Source organism: Mus caroli, unplaced genomic scaffold (assembly GCF_978045245.1).
Source record: "Mus caroli unplaced genomic scaffold, Mus_caroli_1 scaffold_12, whole genome shotgun sequence".
NCBI lineage: Eukaryota > Metazoa > Chordata > Mammalia > Rodentia > Muridae > Mus > Mus caroli.
The window spans coordinates 55863382-55881088 of record NW_028227267.1 but is presented as its reverse complement, the minus strand read 5'-3'; the positions used below and the strand labels follow the sequence as shown (position 1 = coordinate 55881088).

The 17707-nt window shown below is 44.7% G+C and overlaps 1 protein-coding gene across 4 annotated transcripts in view; it reads left to right on the top strand.

Moving 5' to 3' along the window:
• Positions 1–17707, top strand: part of Atp8a2 (ATPase phospholipid transporting 8A2) — a 556425-nt gene that overhangs the window by 426644 nt on the left and 112074 nt on the right. For all 4 annotated transcript variants that reach the window (XM_021182071.3, XM_085828704.1, XM_029469106.2 and 1 more), the window contains exons 31-33: positions 5211–5272; positions 5498–5554; positions 7515–7622. In XM_021182071.3, the coding sequence (XP_021037730.1) occupies positions 5211–5272; positions 5498–5554; positions 7515–7622 (227 nt within the window). The remainder of the gene's footprint in view (positions 1–5210; positions 5273–5497; positions 5555–7514; positions 7623–17707) is intronic.

Here is a 17707-nt window from a genome sequence, read left to right as displayed (position 1 = left end):
GAGGTTAGTCCTCCCTTCCTCTTTTCTCAGATCAGCTCTCCCTATCTCTCAGGTCAGTTCTTCTTCCTCTCAGATCATTTCTTCCTGTTTATTTTATATGTATGCATAAAAATGTGGAAGGCATTCTAAGACCTATGTACTAGAAAGATACTTTGCATCTTTTACATCTCTTTTAGTCCGTAAATCAGCCTATGTTGGACATACTGATACTGAAGGAGATTCAAGGTTGAGTGTGATTTGGACACTGATTAGTTCGAGACAAGAGGTGTCATAAGCTTGATGCCAGCGAAACTGCAGCAGTATACCCTCTCTCAAAACCAAAGTGACAATGACTGCAGGTATAACTCAGTGGGGAACACTTGCCTAATATGTGTGAGGCCCTGAGTTCTGTCACCAGCACCATAGATGAAAGAAGCAAAACAGTTGTCAGGCCAGATGTGGTAGTGTACATCAGCATGTGGGATTGTGCTGACAACAAAGGCTGCTAGACCAACAAATCACTGCAAGCTTTGATCCTCTGCTTAGTCTTCTACTCTAACTCTCCCACCTAGCCGGAGACTTTGTAGATTCCCCAGGGCTTAGTGTGGATGGAATATCCAAGCTCGAGAACACTGCTCATCTCATCTGCTCTTTGCTTGTGAATACACAGGATGGCTAGACTGGAAAAATCCATCCTGGACCTGGTAGAAGATGAGGAGCTGAGACGCTCATCCCTGCCACCAAATGCATGGGGCTGACTTAGCAGCTAAGAGCATCTTAGACTTCCTACCGAAAGGGAGACTTTAGGGGTCATTTCAGTCATTGTTGCCACATCGTCTTTAGCCTCCATCTCAGACGTGAAACCCCCATTGAAACCTCAGAATTGAGACTTGTAGGACCTAGCCTCAAATCTAAAGCAGATCCTCTGACTAGAACTGGAGTAAGAGAGCCAGGCACACCAGAGTCTCCTGACTCTCATGACCAGGATTCTCCCACTCAGCTTATTCCTTCTCTTGCTCATATTCCAAATCTCTTCTCTTGTATGCAGGCGTGCTTCATGTTAGCCATTCCTGTTGTGAACTGAAAACCCTGCTGCAGGTCCTCACATGTTCTTCCCCTAGCCGGTCTTCCTGTGCCAAAGGACCAGGCTGCTCTTCTCCATCCCAAGTCAGTGATCCTGTGTAGTGAAGTGCTAAACCCCCCCATCCAGTACCAAGGATCCTTATAGCCAATGCTGCAGGTAGAGGGTATCAGCCCAGGTGGCTTCATACTACTGTTGGGGTCTCACCATACAGGGGTTAAGAACTAAGACTGAACTGGAGGATTAAGCCACAGTGTGAGCCCGAGGTCTGTTCCCACAACACATGTTCTTGCTAGCAAGGAAGCCTTCCCTGGGACTATTTACCAGTTTCTGTCACTTCTCGGCACCTCTGACACGACCATTCTGGCCCTGTACTGTCAGTTGGACTTCAGGTAGAGATGGTGTGTGTGTGTGTGTGTGTGTGTGTGTGTGTGTGTGTGTGCTGCCCAGTACACCAGCCACTAGCCACACACAGTCACTGAGCATGTGATATGTGGCCAGTGTGACTAAGGGACCAAACCTTCATAGCAGCTTCATCGTTATATAATTGTATCTCTATATTTACACTGCATTCACCCATTTCAAGGTTCAAGTCTGGCTACACAAACACCACATTGTCATTAACTTTCAAATGTTTCATCGCCCCCAAAAGCTGTCACTCACCTCATCGCCCGCCCCCCCCCCCCTTATGCCTCTCGGCTCCTGAAACTACTGTTTTGCACCATGTCTGTGTAGATCTGCCTACTCTGGGCATTTTATATAAACAGAAGCATACAATATAAAGCTTTCTGAGCCTAACTTTTTTCACTTCTCCTAAGTTCATCCATGTTGTGGCATGTCCCTGTACTTCATCCCTTGTTATTTCTGAATAATACTCTATTGTATTGATGCACCACTCCCTGAGTGATGGACATTTATTTGTTCGTTCAGCAGCTGATGGACCTCTGCGTTATGAATAGGCTACTGTGGACAACATATAATGCTGCTCATTGTTTTAGGCTTCATCAGCACTTGTGAATGATGCTGCTATGAGCATCCCTGTATGAGCTTTTTGTGTTTCGCTCACATTTTCATTTTTCTTGGGAAATGCTGGGTCATGTAATAGATGTGCACAATCTTTTTTTTTTTTTTTAGAATGTGCCAATAGTTTCCCGAAATGTCTGCACAGCTCATTCGGCTTCCGGGTGTGTGTGTGAGTGGTTACAGGTCTACGCCCTCTCACTGAGTGGGTGTGAACTGATCCTTCAAGTGGCTCGCAGATGATTTCCTTATTCCCAATCCTGTTGGGCTTCTCTGAATTCCTGTTATGCATTTGTACATCTTCTCTGCTAACTATGTCTGCTAAGGTCCTTTGTCCATCTTTATATTGAGAAATTTTATATTGTTGGATTCTTCCCATGTCCTAGACACAGGCTTCTCTTCATTCTTTTGTTCTTTCCCACTTTGCTGATGGTGTAATCTGAATTGTAAAAGTCTCTAGTGTTGTTCAAGTCCAATCAGTCCTCAGGTTGTCACTATGCCTCTGTTGACTTTTCCTGAGGTCCTAAATCTGAACAGGAGAGATGGGCCTCTCTCATTTATTCTAAAGGTTGTATTTTGCGGGTTCTATGATCATGATTTGTTCATTTTATATTGTGATAATATGTATAGAGATAAAAGAAATAAACTCAGCTGTTTTAATCATTTTACTACACGAAGCTTGCTGTCCCAGCTGTTTGCAGTGTTTCGTTGCCTCCAACTTTTAACTCACTAGGCAGTATTATGCTCTTTCTCCCTCCTCCCAAACATCTAGGATGTTTTTCTTTTTTTTTTTTTCTTTCTTCTTTTTTAAAGATTTATTTATTTAATGTTACTGTTTCTATCTGCATGCACACCTGCATTCCAGAAGAGGGCATCAGATCACATTACAGATGGTTGTAAGCTGCCATGTGGGTGCTGGGAATTCAACGTGGAACCTTTGGAAGCACAGCCAGTGAGTGCTCTTGGCCAGTGAGCCATCTCTCTAGCCCCTGGCGTTTCTTTTTTTTGAACCGACCTCTTTTTTTTTTTTCCAGTTAACTGAAAAGAGCCAGTGTGCCGCAGTGGGTGTACAACTCTGTTGCCACCCGCATCACCCACCTGCACAGTTGGCTGCCTTCCCTACCAAACTGCCGCTGTTCCTGTGACATCTCGTTTCTGTCTACCTGTCAGCTGCCACTGTTCCTGTGAGAATATTCGAAACTATTTCATCGAAGGCTCTGCATCCTCCAGTAGTCCTTACTCATGATTGCCACAGATGTGTAGACTCTTTGGTACAGTCTGCCTCTATTGGCCTCTGGCTGTTTCCTGTCCCTTTGACTCTCTAGCCAGACTGGTCTTCATGATGGACTTTGAGTGTGCCAAGCACTGTGTTCATTAGGATTCTTAGCAAGTTCTCCTCTTTCCAGAAGCCTGGGTTTTTTGATACTCATTGAACTAAGCCCTCTCTGCCATTCCAATCTATTCACCTATCATCTCTTTAGCTAAAATAACAGCCTCTGGTCACACTGCATCCAGATAGTCTACCTTACATTTCTTCATGGCTGACTGTACCTCAATTTGTTCACTTGTGTATGTTCTGTTTCCCCACTGCCATTCAAACGCCACGGAGAATGGAGCCATCTCTTCCCGGTTCCTGTCATCTTTTGCGTAGAGTAGATTTGGGTACACAAAAGATGGAGCTTACTCCTTTGATGGCGATGATCTTTGTTAGACTCAAATAAACAATCCCTGACTAATCTTTGTCTTTAAGGTGCTGCATCTATTGTTAGAATAACCTCAGGCCCAGTTACTGGAAGTAGACTCTCTCAGTTTAGATTGGCTGTTTGTAAACACAGGATGAATGTCGCTGCCTCGGGTCCGGAAGCATTTTCTAGCTCAGAGTTTGAATGGTGGAATATTACTATAGACGTCACTCATTGAATACTCCTAATCCAAAACCTAAAAGGAGTCCATGGGACTTCGAAGCACTTCCGACTTCGGGTTTTCAAAGGAGGCATGCGCAGCCCACACACCAGTTTGTTGTCTTATTGAAACTAATTTAGCTGCCCCCTTTTTAAACTTTCTCTTCCTTCACTTTAAAGTCTCTTTACTGCTCCTTCCAAGTCTCCAGAGCTTTCTTTTTTATGTCTGTGGTGGAATCTCTTTCCGATCTCCTAGTTCAGCCCCCAGTGGCAGGCATGGAAGTTCAGTGCCGTAGGTGCTCGCCACATTGTGCTTCATCTTCCCCTGGTCACAGCCTGACCTCTCGGGGCCAGGAGCAAAGCTATGCCCTAGAGCTGCATCCACTACCAGAATCCACCTAGGACCCAACCTGATCATCACACCATTTTATGAAAATAGACAGAGTCTTCAACAGGTTAGATGAGTAAGTCAGCCCAAATTCGCATGGATAGCAGCAGTTGCGCTGGAAACGTGAACCCAGCAATCCCTACAACCCAGCTCATGGGCCCCAGATCTGAACCTGAGTGTGAAGGAGGGACCCTTACTCAGGAAACCATCCCTGACATTAAAATAGTTTTTGCACTCTCAGGATCAGAGTCAGATTTCCACAGGGTGGGTCTCACTGAGCAGAGTCGCTCTGCCATCGTGGCTGCTAGGGACCCTACAGAGCCACCCGTAGAAAGAAAGAAACATGAAGATGGAACTTAAAAATCCCAGTTATGCTTCGAAACACCTCTCACTGGGTCGCTTTTGCTCCTAGAAGCTCATGTGGTTTCAAACGAGAATAAGAATAATGAATATCTCTGCAAATAGACTCAGACACTTTGCACTAATTATGATGATGTAACAGCCCTGGTTTAGCAAAAATCAAAAGAGGAAGGCTAACAAGGTTCTAATACTGAGGTGCTTGCTCTGTGCTCAGACCAGTCCTTCACTGCTTGTTTTCCAGCCCGACAAAAAGAAACTTTAATCTTAGAAAAATGCAAGTTCAATTCAAATCAAGCATTTGTTTGGTTTGAAAATCTGATTTTGTTTTACTCATTTGACTTAAAAATAAATGGAAAAACAATATCATTTCTTTAATGTTCTTAAACATGAAACATGAAAATGAAACAAAAAAATATGAAAACAAAAACAAAACTTGCACTGTAGCCTTCTAGAAGCTGACAGTGGCTTCTTTGTTTTCCAGATACTCCAGTAACCAGCGGTCATGCCACAGACTATTTGTTTGTTGGAAATATTGTTTACACGGTAAGTTTAGTGCTGCTGAGCCATTCGTAAAGGGCACACATGGGTTATACCTCCCCAGATATGCAACGATTTCCACATTAGCATGAGTTACTCCATGTCTTGATGGGCTGTGGATTCCTTGAAGTTCAGAGTAATGGAGGAATACTTGAATCATACTGAACATATCTCTCTCTCTCTCTCTCTCTCTCTCTCTCTCTCTCTCTCTCTCTCTCTCTCTTTCCACAGTACGTTGTGGTTACAGTTTGTTTGAAAGCTGGTTTGGAGACGACAGCTTGGACGAGAGTGAGTTTTCTTTGGAATTATTTCTCTTGCTGTTATAGATAGTTGTGTGCGGTGACCTCCATGTAATCCTCGAGGAAACAGTAAATACCGTACAGTTGTCTTATTTCAAAATTTACAAGTAAAAAACAATGGTTTTGATCTTTATGAAGGCCAATTTGGGATTCAGTCACACCTACTGCCTCATTTGCTTGACTCTAAGCATGGCTTAAAGCTATTGACTGGGGACCGGGGCGGGGGCAGGGAGGCAGAAAAGGGAGAGAGAGAGAGAGAGAGAGAGAGGATAATGCAGATGGAAAGATCAGGAAGTGTAGTATTTACAGGTAACTTTTGCACATGACTTTTCTCTGGCATTCCCATGTTGTCTCTCGTACTTTGTGTCTTCAGATAAAAAGGGTGTGCCATGACACATACAGTTACGCCATTTTTTTCTCCTACAATCCCACAGTTTGAATCTTTAAAACACATTGTGATTGTTCATGATTAAGGAATATTAATTTAGGTAGCTAACCCAGACTTGCTTTATCAGCATCCCATTTCCTATTTGGCTCTTTCCGAGATGGGATAACATCTACCCTTCCCAACATCTCTCTGCCACAGGCTAACTGTGGCTCACTTACCTCCTGCTCTCATAAAGCAAATGGGGTGGGAGACAAGGTCAGCCTGGAGCCCTGGGACCTGTTCAAGGATGGTGGCAGTGAGTCCAGGGAGTGGGAACAGTGCCTTAGCCTGGAGTATGGCAGGAAGCTGTTGTGGGTGCTGGGATATGGAAATGCTTGTTCAACAACAAAACCCAAAAGGCAGAGCTTGCTGAAGGGCTGGGTTGTGAAGAGAAAATTACGGATTGTATTAGGAGCACAAAAGAGAAAGACCAATAACTTAAAGGGGTGTAAGACACCCATCTGGTCTCATAGAAGTGAAGGATAGAATTTAGGTTACTGGAGCACTGGATGAGCCAGGGGTGCAGGGTATGTCAGGGTGGGAGTAGTCACTTCAATGTTCTGGAGGAAGTGGGCTAACTCACTAATTGAAAACTCACCTTTCAACATACTGGAAGAAAGAGTTTCGAATGGTCCCCACATGGAGAAATCGTGTTTTGTAAATGTGGGTATGCCGGTTACCTGATCTGATCATTATACATTACATACATGTATTGGAATGTCACATTGTACCTATAAATGTGAATAATTACATGTGGATTTTTGAAACTCTATTAAATATAATATCTCAAGTTTTTAAAAGAGGTACTATCTGTTCCAAGTTGGTTTTGAAATAATCTCTGCAATAAGTAGAACAGATGTTGTCTCTAAATGATATGTAAGAATATTCTGTCTGTCTGTCCAGAGATGGCTGAACCCTTGTTTTATAAAGCAAACACTTGATAACCCAGGGGTGGGAAGATTATGTCATGGATTTTAGAGGGAGGTTGAGGCTCGAAGCGCTTTCATCTTCAGGCTAGTTTAAGCCACTGATAGTTTGAATTCATCATTAAAACTTCTAAGAGAAGGAACAAGACAGAGTTCTCCAGTCACTTGGACATCCTGAGTTTCTTCCCATCAAGAAAGGGCCTTGGGCTGGGCGTGGTGGCACATGCCTTTAGTCCCAACACTTGGGAGGCAGGGACAGGCAGATTTCTGAGTTTGAGGCTAGCCTGGTCTACAAAGTGAGTTCCAGGACAGCCAGGGCTGTACAGAGAAACCCTGTTTCAAAAACCAAAAAGAAAGAGAGAGAGAGAGAGAAAGAGAGAGAGAGAGAGAAAGAAAGAGAGAGAGAGAGAGAGAGAGAGAGAGAGAGAGAGAGAGAGAGAGAGAGAGAGAGAGAAAGAAAGAGAAAGAAAGAGAAAGAAAGAAAAAGAAAGGGCCTTGGATGTGGGATGAGAGGTGGGCAACATCTTGGCTGGAGTGAACCCCCTTCCAAGGCCAGCAGAGGGCCCTGACTAAGCATTCATTTATTTCTTCCACAGTTCAGTCACCTGGCAGTGTGGGGAAGTATGCTGATCTGGTTGGTGTTCTTCGGTGTCTATTCAACCATCTGGCCGACCATCCCCATTGCTCCTGACATGAAAGGGCAGGTCAGTACTGCGACCCATGTGTGTATCTCCATGGTGTTTGTGCACGTGTGAGAGAAGCGGCTTTCTGTGTCTTATGACGGTGAACTTCAGTAAAGGCTTCTCTAATCTGCTTGCATCAAAACTTACCAGTAGAGGAACAAAGTAAAACAGCTAGAAGAGGTGCTCTCATCCACAGAAGTGGTGTGAGAAATGTAAATACCATGAACAGTTTCACCCTAAGTCCTCGGACTTACGACGTGCCCACATGCCTGTAGTTCTGTGCTGATTGTCCACAGCACTGTCTGTGGCCCTGGGAAGACAGGAGTGGGTTGGAAGCAGTCTTGAGCAAGGCTTGTGTTGATTATGAGTTCGATATTAAGTCTGTCACTAACTGCTTAATTGGTAACTGGTCACTCGTAAACCATCGCCCTAATAACTCTAGTAACCAGATAATTGATGTGCCAGAGTCTCTCTTTGTGCATCTCTTCAAGCCAGCGAAAGACACTGAGATCAGAGCCCTTCTGATTGTTTGAATTGTTTCTGATAGTTTGTTTTTACATTATGATGCCCAGTTGCCTAACACTGAGCCACTAACAATAACCAATGAGGTCATAGAAGGGCAAGTGTGTGTCTGTGTCTTTTATCCGAGGATTCAAGGGAAGCTGGGAGGGGGTTGGTAGCACAGCTCACCTCCTGGGGTACAGGCAGGTAGAGCATAAAACTACATGCTACAATATTACTCTATCACATCAGGTACACAGGAAAGGAGCTGGGTACAGCCTAAAGCACCAAACTTAAGTTCACAAGTGAGACTGTGTGAGCCCATCCCATAAACCCATGCTGCCTTGCACATAGTCAGAGTCTTCTGAGATGCCCACAAGAGGATGCCCCAAGCCCTAGTCTTTCGGAGCTCTATGAAGTCTCACTAGCCAGGCTCATCTCTCTTTGTAAAATGAAGCACCATTGTGTTACCACTTTAGGTCCATTCTCTATACTCTGTGTTTCCTTCTAAGAAACCCACTGTCCAGTTCTGCCTTGGCATTTCTCTGGATCCCAACAAACATATACAACCCATGGTCTGAGGCATCGGTGAGACTGTCATGGTCTCTAACACTAGACACCTATTATAGGACATTGCTTAGAGTGGACATCCGCGCTGGTCTAGCTTCCTGAGTTGTAGGATGCTTTATGATGCTGGAAGCAGAAGCAGAGCAAGGAAGAGATTAACTTAGGATCAGGATATGTCAGTCCCCACCAATGGTTCTGCCTCGTTCTACAGAAATGAACACAGAGCCCTGGGTCTACCTAAGTCTAGATGCATGTCCAAGAGCTTTTGTTCATGAGTCAGCCCAGGGCTGTTATCACTTGTCCTTTATCTGATAAGTCAGCCACCCAATACCCCCGAGTGCCCTGGTCCTCCTCAAATGTGAGAACCAAGCATGCTGGCCCTGCCCTGCAGCAGTGGGCTTGCATGATATGTCCCCACTCCCCAAACTCCATCACATCTCTAATTTATATAAGGAAAGGAATCAAATGGCACACAAGGGTCTAAATTAGAGGAGAGCCACAGCTGGCAAGATGGAGTTGGTGGGTTCCTGACTGACAGACAAAGCTGTCCCTTTATAAATGCCTCCTATCCTTGACTGCTCTAGCAAGCCCTACTCCGTGAACACTCACTTTAGTAACTACAATTATAAAGTGGAGAACTGGGCCATTTGCCAATCCTTATTCCCATAACATGGCTGACTTTCAAACTGTGGAGGGGCTGAGTTCATCGTGGAGCTGTTAGGGTGCTCACAGCTCCCTTGAGCAAGACCAAAGGTCATGTGTGTCATATGCTGGATGACAACAGTTCAGTCAACAAATGACAGCATACATTTATGGAGAGTCCCATGATATCCTATAGCCCAGTGACATCATATCATAGCCATCTTGGTGTGTGTAAATACTCTCCATGGGAAATGAGGAGATCACCGTAGGATTCGTTTCCCAGATGTCCCTTTCATTAAGAGATGCATGGCCATCGCTTCAGTGAGCTGTTCCTACCCACAAGAAGTCAAGAAGAGCTCCTATTCAATTAAAGCACCCAGCAGTTTTGTATGAAGACTTTATATTTTACTTAAACAGTGGCATTTTCTTCCTTTCTGTGGGTTGGTTTCAGCAGGAAGCAAATGGTTCATTTTGAAACAGCATAACTAGGTAAGACTAAGGTTTCTGCTTGGCATATCAAAAGGACTGATACAGTTTCCATCAATGGTCTGCTTAGCATCTATAGTCTTCTTCTGGGGTAGGATCTACATGAGGAAGAGTGTGAGAGTTCAAAGCATGGCTCCCATGTCATGGCCTGAAGCAGCATCTCAGCTGCTATCTGATTCAGCAGTCTCTTGATTCCCCGAGAAGTGTCAAGGACTGGGTATGGTGCTAACAATCACACGTATAGAAAGAGCACCTGGGACTAGCCCGACATCCCAGGTGAAGCTTGAGAAGGTCTCTCTCCAGTCACAGGAGGAACTGTGTCAAAAGAAACAGTAGCTGGGTTCAGGCTGACCAAAGGAGGAAGGCTCCCAAGAGGAACTATTGCAAACATGCCCAAGCTACTCCTAAGAATAAGGAGCATCCTAGGGAAAGGATGTTTGTAGAAATTAATATTTGAAGAGTGCACAGGAGGTGGAGGCACACACCTTTAATTCCAGCAGTCCGGGATAAGAAGCAGGTGGATCTCTGAGCTCAAGGCTAGCCTGCTCTACATAGTGAATTCCAGGACAACCAGGACTTCACAGGGAAACCCTGTCTCAAAAAAAAAAAAAAAAAAAAAAAATTAAGAATGCTCCCAGTGATTTTCATAAATGAGTCTTTGTAGTTGGCTACACAGTGGGGTTTTGGCAAATGAACATAATTCTTTGAAGCTTTAAGAATTAAAGTAGTATCTAATAATGGCAAATATTACCCTCCCCCCCACACCCCAACCCAGAGCCAGAGACAGATGCAGCAGCAAGCAGTCTGTCTATTCATAGCATCTTCAGTCTTTGAAAAGATACATTGTTTCTACTGAGATTTCCCCCCACCAGTGTGATTAAGTATTTCTTTGTCTAGTCTATTCCATTTGGAGTTTTTCTCACGGGGTTGAAGGCAGGTCTTCCCTTGCGGGCACAGGGAAGGAAGGGTAGAGAATGAAAGCTCTTTTCCACTGTCAGAGGTTCATCTTCCCCGTGGCACCTTGTGATGTGACACGGAAAGCCCAGCAGCCACCCAGGAAGTCTCAGTGAACATCTGTGAAGTCAAGGAAGCTACCTGGGGACTCTTTCTAAAGACACAGCATTCCAAGGACTTTAAGGAATTCTTTACTTTTCAAGAAGCACACTTAGTTTTTATAGTAAGTTAAGAACTTGGCTTGTGTCTGTCATGGTGAATGGCGTGGCCCTGGGCTTGGGAGGATGGATGAGAAGGGTTTTCCCAGGGTGCCATAACGGTGTGGTAGAAATTTCTCCATCACAGCTTAAATGCTCTAAAGTAGAGCAGAGCTAAGCTCCTTAGCTCATCTCCATGTACCCAAAGTTCCCTGATGGTGTGGGGCTTCCAGGGAAACCAGAAAAGCTAGGATGTAGTGGGTTTAGGTTTTCTTCAAGCAGTTCCCAGGGCTTCTGACTTCAGGGCTTTGTGAAGGGAGGCACCAGGCTTAACCTTTTCTCTGAAGTCAGGAGACAGAGACCCTGCCGCAGCCAGAGCCACCTCACCCTGGGCACATCTCTTGACCTTCAGTGACTTCCTAATCAGCAAAGTCAGAATAAGGTCATTCATGCTAACTGCTCTGGAGATAGCCTATGGGAAGTCAAACACACACGTTCTCCTTTCCTGGAAGGGCAAATGGGTCTTGAATCTTCCTGCACAGAAATATTACAACAATTTAAAACCCCAATGCTTTTGGCCAAGGAATTTTAGAAATTCTAAGTGAATTTTTCTCAGTAATGGCTGTTGACTGCTTGCATTAGACTCATCCAGGTTGCCTGTTAAAATGACAGTCCCTCAAGATAATATGTGCATGTAATTATACATACACACGCATGGAGAGAGAGAGAGAGAGAGAGAGAGAGAGAGAGAGAGAGAGAGAGAGAGAGAGAGTCAAGTATCTAGGTATACAGGCTGGGTTTAAAGATCACTGCTCTAAAATATCCCATTGTAGCGTCTTAGCTCCTGCCAGATACATAAGAGATGGCAGTCCACTGAGAAACCCGCATTTGACCACATTCTCATGGGCAGGAATTGTGTGAGATGTACCAGGTAGTCCCTCAAGGCAGTTCAGCTTTCTAAATAGGGAATTGTACCAAAGACATTACGTGGCTTGCCATGGAAAAATACTCCTCACCAACTTTTTTCCCCCTTTAAAGTTCATTTCATTGCTAATAAAAGAAGAGGGAAAGCCGTCTCACTTCAAAGCTTACAAACTGCTAACTCTGACTTCAGTGCCAAACACCAGGCCCCTGCCAGTTACTGGAATGGAGCAGGATTTTTTTTTTCTTCCCTAAATATGGGAATAGATGTGTTTGTGAGGTTTCCAAACATACTTGGGAGTAGAGAGCACACCCACGGGGCTGAGTGCAAGCAGAGAGAGGGATGGTGCAGGCGTGCTGGATTGATGTCATTGAGTCAGAGTGACCTGCGGCACTTGTTCCCCAACACATTGTCTCCCTGGAGTGTATTGCCCATTTGTGTTCTGTCTGGGAGTGCCCACGTGAAATGTGAGACCACCGAGCTTGTTTGCTGGTTGCATGTGCTCCAGCAGGTAAGCTGAGAAGGCATGAGGACCACCTTGCTCAGCTGCAATCCGAAGGTCTCTCCTAAGGACCAGGGTTGCCAGGTGGGCATTGCCCAAGCACCAGGTGGGCATTGTCCTCCAGTTAATGTCCCTAGTACGGTAGAGGGTCAGCCACCCGCCTTCCTCTTTCCAAGGCATTTTCACAGTACGTGACTTCTTCTAGGCACAGCCCATGGGAGTTGTGTCTTCCCCTGGCTACAAGGGAGTGCTTAGCTCCCCTGCAGTAGGAACCTGCTCAGAAGCTCAGAGGAGGCATTTGCTCCCTCAAGAAGTCGGTCAAGAGCCAGTCACCTTCTCTTCAGAATACTGTGGATGCACCTGTGGACCTGAATTCCGAGTGCTCCCCAAACACGAACATATACCCAGTTTTCCAGCCCATGGCACTAGCCACAGGTCTTTAGGTCACTGGAAGTATGTCCTTGAACGGACAATGGGTTTCCAGCCCTTCTGCCTTCTTTTGCTTCCTCCAAGTAGGGAGTGATTTTGTTCTGTATGTATATATGTATGTATGAATGTATGTATGTATGTATGTATGTATGTATGTATATGTAGTGGGAGGCCCTGTGAACATGCTTCTAGTACTTACTAGCCACAGTCATGGAAGCTCATCCCTGTAGCCTACCTACTTCTCAGCAGAACTTCAGAAGCATCAGCATTGGTGTGATAATGAGCCGTGTCCAACAGCTTCCTGTTCAGTATGGATTCTGTCTGTGACTGTGGGACCTGAACTAAATTAACCTGAAACTTGAGACATTGTTTATATTGTCCATGCCTGTGGTACTTCTGAGCTTCCATTTTCACCAGGTGTGCAGAGTCAAAGGTATAGAGAAAGACAGTGCGTACCTGGGGGTTAATAGAGAAACTAGAGAGGCGGCACATGTGAATAACAGAGGTGTTCATTCCACAATCGTTGACTGTCAGACAAAGCACCGTTGCTCTTTTCTGGTGGGTTGGTGCCAGGACCTCTCATACTCTCCCTGTCTCTCTGCCTTCTCACACTGGCAGTACCAGGGAGTACCACCATGTTCAAGCTTACCTTTTGGGTTCTGGGGATCATACTCAGGTCTCTTTGCTTGTGTAGCAAGCACTTTTACTAAATGAGCCATCTCCCTAGACCCTGTCCACACTTTCCTAATTCATCCTCGTCTTACGTTTAAATGTACAGCATGCATATGTAGAGGTTTGACTATGTATATTTCACATAGATACACTATTGTGTGGTTACATACATAGTGAGATAAGCAGTTCGTTCATGAATCCTCAGCTGTCTGGTGAGACTGAGGCTTAGAGAATCTGTGGCCAGACAGGGTAGGCATGGAGATTCCTACAAGACCCTTAGACTTCAGAGTCTAAACCACCATCCTCTGTTCCTGCAAATTGCAGCAAGGATGATGATAAAGCAGGTATCTGCTAAATGTCAGTTAACTCGCCTTAAAACGTTGCATCACATTTTATCGAAGTGACCTGCCCTACATTGAGACGGAGTCTTAAATGCCTGGGTGTGAAGTTTCAGGAAACAGACTTTTTTTGGAAGGTGTAATAGAAAGTACCAAATGTGGGGGACCAGATCTCCCCTCCCCCAATGCACAGTTCTCTCCCTTTGGACAATTTATTTAATTTTGCCCTCTTCTTCAAGGGGGCTGTGTGTTAGAAGTCCGGTGGCTTTGATTGTTCAGTTGGAAGTTTTGTGCTAGTACCTGTCATTTGTCATTTGTTTGTGCTAATTTTTAAATATCTGTCAGCAGATTAAAGTACATGTTACATGGTGATTTTGCTGTCTGTAATATCCGTGCCTGGTGGTCACAGCGTCTGATTTATGTGATTTGGGACTTTTCCTTCCACATAGTATGTGGAAATGTGTTTTGGTGACAGTCATGTTCACATTGCACAAAGAGGCCTATGTCTCACATCTACCAAGGGCAGGGGCCATGTCTGGTATCAGGTGACCTCTGCCTCAATTCCCCCTCCCAGAGCTGGTGGGAGTCAAAGGCAACAGGGGTTACGGAGAAAGGCCACCAAGCCAAAGATATGTATAAGAAAACATGACCCAGAAAGGCTAGATGAGAAAAGGGAGTTGAAATGGGGGTATAAACTACTATTTAACCATAGCCAGGATGTGGCTGATCAATATAAATAATAACAGAAAGCTTTTGTATTGACCCCAACGCAAAGCCAGTGAAGGACCAATCCGGTGAACAAATAGGTGAGATTTCAAATGATGTCCAAGGGTCTGGTATAACTGAGGCAATAAATTTAAGTATGGAGTTGCGGAGTTGCGGAAGAGGTTTGGGCAGAGAAAATGTCAGGCACGGGCTTTAGTAGCATCTGGCTTCCAGTAAATCATGGAGGTGATTTCATGGGTGAAGTGAGTTTCCTGGGGAATGGCTCCTCAGAGGATGAGGGGGCAGGGAGCTCCAGGTGACTGGCTGCTCAGAGCAGTTTGAAAGCAGTGAGTGGATCCGGCATCCCTGCTGAGGGGGGTGAGGGGTTCTCGGGATTCTGGGAGCCAGGTTCACTAATGTGGCAAGAAAAGAAAGCACCTAACATTTGGAATTTTGTCCCCAACACTGCACCTTAATTAAAGGGAAGAAAAGCAGTGGGCGCTGTGGTCAAGAACACTGTTGAACAAGAAGATGCAGGAGTGGGAAGGGCAGAGGCAGAGGACCAAGAGCACAGGTGATGGAGAAGGCCAGGTGGGGGAAAGACTCAGTGATGAGCGTGGTGGGAAACTTCACCAGGTCTGATAAGGAAAGAAAGAATGACCATGAAAAAAAAAATGTCCTGTGTCCGGGTCAGTCTGGACTTCTCCCTTTCGTGATGAATGTGGGGAAAGTAATTCCAGAAACAAAAGAGAGTATGAACATTCTTGCGAGCTGTCTTTCTGACTGCTAGATGGTTTCAAAGGGTCCCTTAGAAAGTCATACCCTGTGAGTTTCTTCTTTTATTTTATTTTTTTATTTACTGCTCAAAGAGAATCACATATTCCATTAGAGTGTTATAAGACTTCCACAAAGCTAATGATCATAAATAACGTTTTTAAATTCTGACATGAGCATGATTCTAAAAAGTAAGGTTGCCAAATAGATCTTGGGATTTTGATCTATTTGGTTGCTTGTTGTTTCGTGTTTTTACTGTGCTGCTGACGGTAGTCAGGGTCCTGCACAAGCGATGCAAGGCTCTATTCGAGCCTTGATTTTGTGAGGAAGGGCCTCACTGTGTAGCTCAGACTGGCCACCAGCTCACAATCCTCTTATTTCAACCTCCCAAGTACTAGGCTGGCCAGAGTGCACCACTTTTAATACAAAGCAAAAATCAAGATGCAACTATAGTTAACAAAGTTTTCTCGGGTGGACTTATCATTGTTCAAAAAGTTATCCTACTCCATGTTCAGATAAATTTATTAGAGTAGTATTCTCTTTCCTAGCATGAAAGTAATTTAATTTTATGTAGTTCTGGCTTGGGCCATCTTGGTAAGAGTACCATCTACCAGATGCCATTTTAGTCTACTTTCTAAAAAAAAATTGATTCCCTTGTGTCTTTATTCCCTTGTGTCCCTTTTGTAACTTCCTAAATTAAGAGTGATGTTTTTAAAAGTTATTCTTTGTGTCCATATGTTCAACGAAGCCTACCTTTGTAGTCTTTAAAATTCTGAGATAAATTTTAGCCTTTGGAGATGTCTCGGTTGGTAATGGTGCTTGTTGTATATGCATAAGGATCTGAGTCCAGTCCTCAGAACACACAGAGAAAGAAAAATCCCTGTACAACAATGAGTGGCTATATTCCCAACACTGGGAACACAGAATCAGGTGGCTTCCTGGATCTCACTGGCTAGACAGTCAAGCTGAATCAGTGAACACCAGGTTTGGTGGGATGCTATAAGTCTCAGAGTAGAAGGTAGAGAGCAATTGAGAAAGCATCCGGCTTTAACCCTTGGATTCTGCATGCATATGCACCTATATACATAAGACACACACGTAGGTGCACACACACACACACACACATACACCTGTGAGAGAAAAAAGAGTTTCTAAAACCTGAAACTCTTGAGTCTTGAACTTCTGGGAGACAAGACGTCTGAAGAGAAACTGTGGTTTGTGGATTCTCCATGTGTGTCTCTCTCTCAGTTTTCCATGGCCTTGACTGTGCATCCATGGTGCTTACATTCTTCATCTGTAGGTTAGTCTTCGCTATTCCCGCCCTGGCACCTCCACTCCTCCCCTACCTCTGCTGCTCTGTATAGCAAGTGACTTTTGAGATCTCTGTGGCAACTTAAGTTTCAGTTTTAGGTCAAACTTTCACTCTGCTCCAGCTTTGTCTTACAATAGAGCCTTCTCAAGCTGTTGGTACCAAAAATCCTTATCACGTGACTTTGGGAGCCATTTTCTACGTCCCTAAGCCTCCAGGCTCCTGGAAGAAAATAGTTCTGCTCATTAAGGACTCATTAAGGACGTTACTTATGCAACTGCTGACAAAGGGGGAAAGTTCCTCTTCTAATGATTTCCTAACAGAGCCTCTATTGTATGCTGAGAGACCTAAAGTGTGAAAGGCCACTCTTAGAAGGTCACAGGAGAAAGTAACCAACTTGCTAAGTGGGTTGAAGAGGAAAAGCTAACAGTTTAACCACTTGCTTTCACTAGTCCAAAAAAGGGGTCACTGCTCTCCCTTAGAATAGGAACTTACAGATGGCCTCCACAGAAACAGGGAGGACGGGGAAGACCCAGAGGAGGAGATAAGCCCTCGGAGCCCTCACCTTGTCACCATTCCTGATAATCTTTAAGATTTGTTGTATAGTTTATATTAAAAGTAGTACTGGTGACTTATGCTATGGGGTAATAGCCATATGCTGAATTAAAATAATATGGGGTAATTTCATGTCAATCCTACATGCGAATGGTCTCCTGGTCCCTCAGACCCTGAACACCCCCAAAGCAAAGCTTCTGCTTATATTCCTCTCTGCTCGGCACCACCCTCCCCCATCGTACTTGCTTAAGGCCCTTAGCTACCTTTCCCCTTCTCCCCTACCACCCTCATCGGAGCAGCCTGTGCTGCCTCTTGCTAGAGCGTTCATAGCAACGCTCTTTCCACCGCACACGGGTATCTACAGGGAGTGTCAAAGAAGAAGCAGTTGAGTTTGTGTTTGCTACCAAGGACAGTGACTGCTGTGACATCTGAGCCTGGACTTGGGATACTCCATTCTGTGTGGTTTGTTTCCACAAAAGTGTATCTGAAAACTGAAACTCACACCAGCATTTCTCCTATGAGAAATTCTTCATTGTGGTGGTACCAAGTAGGG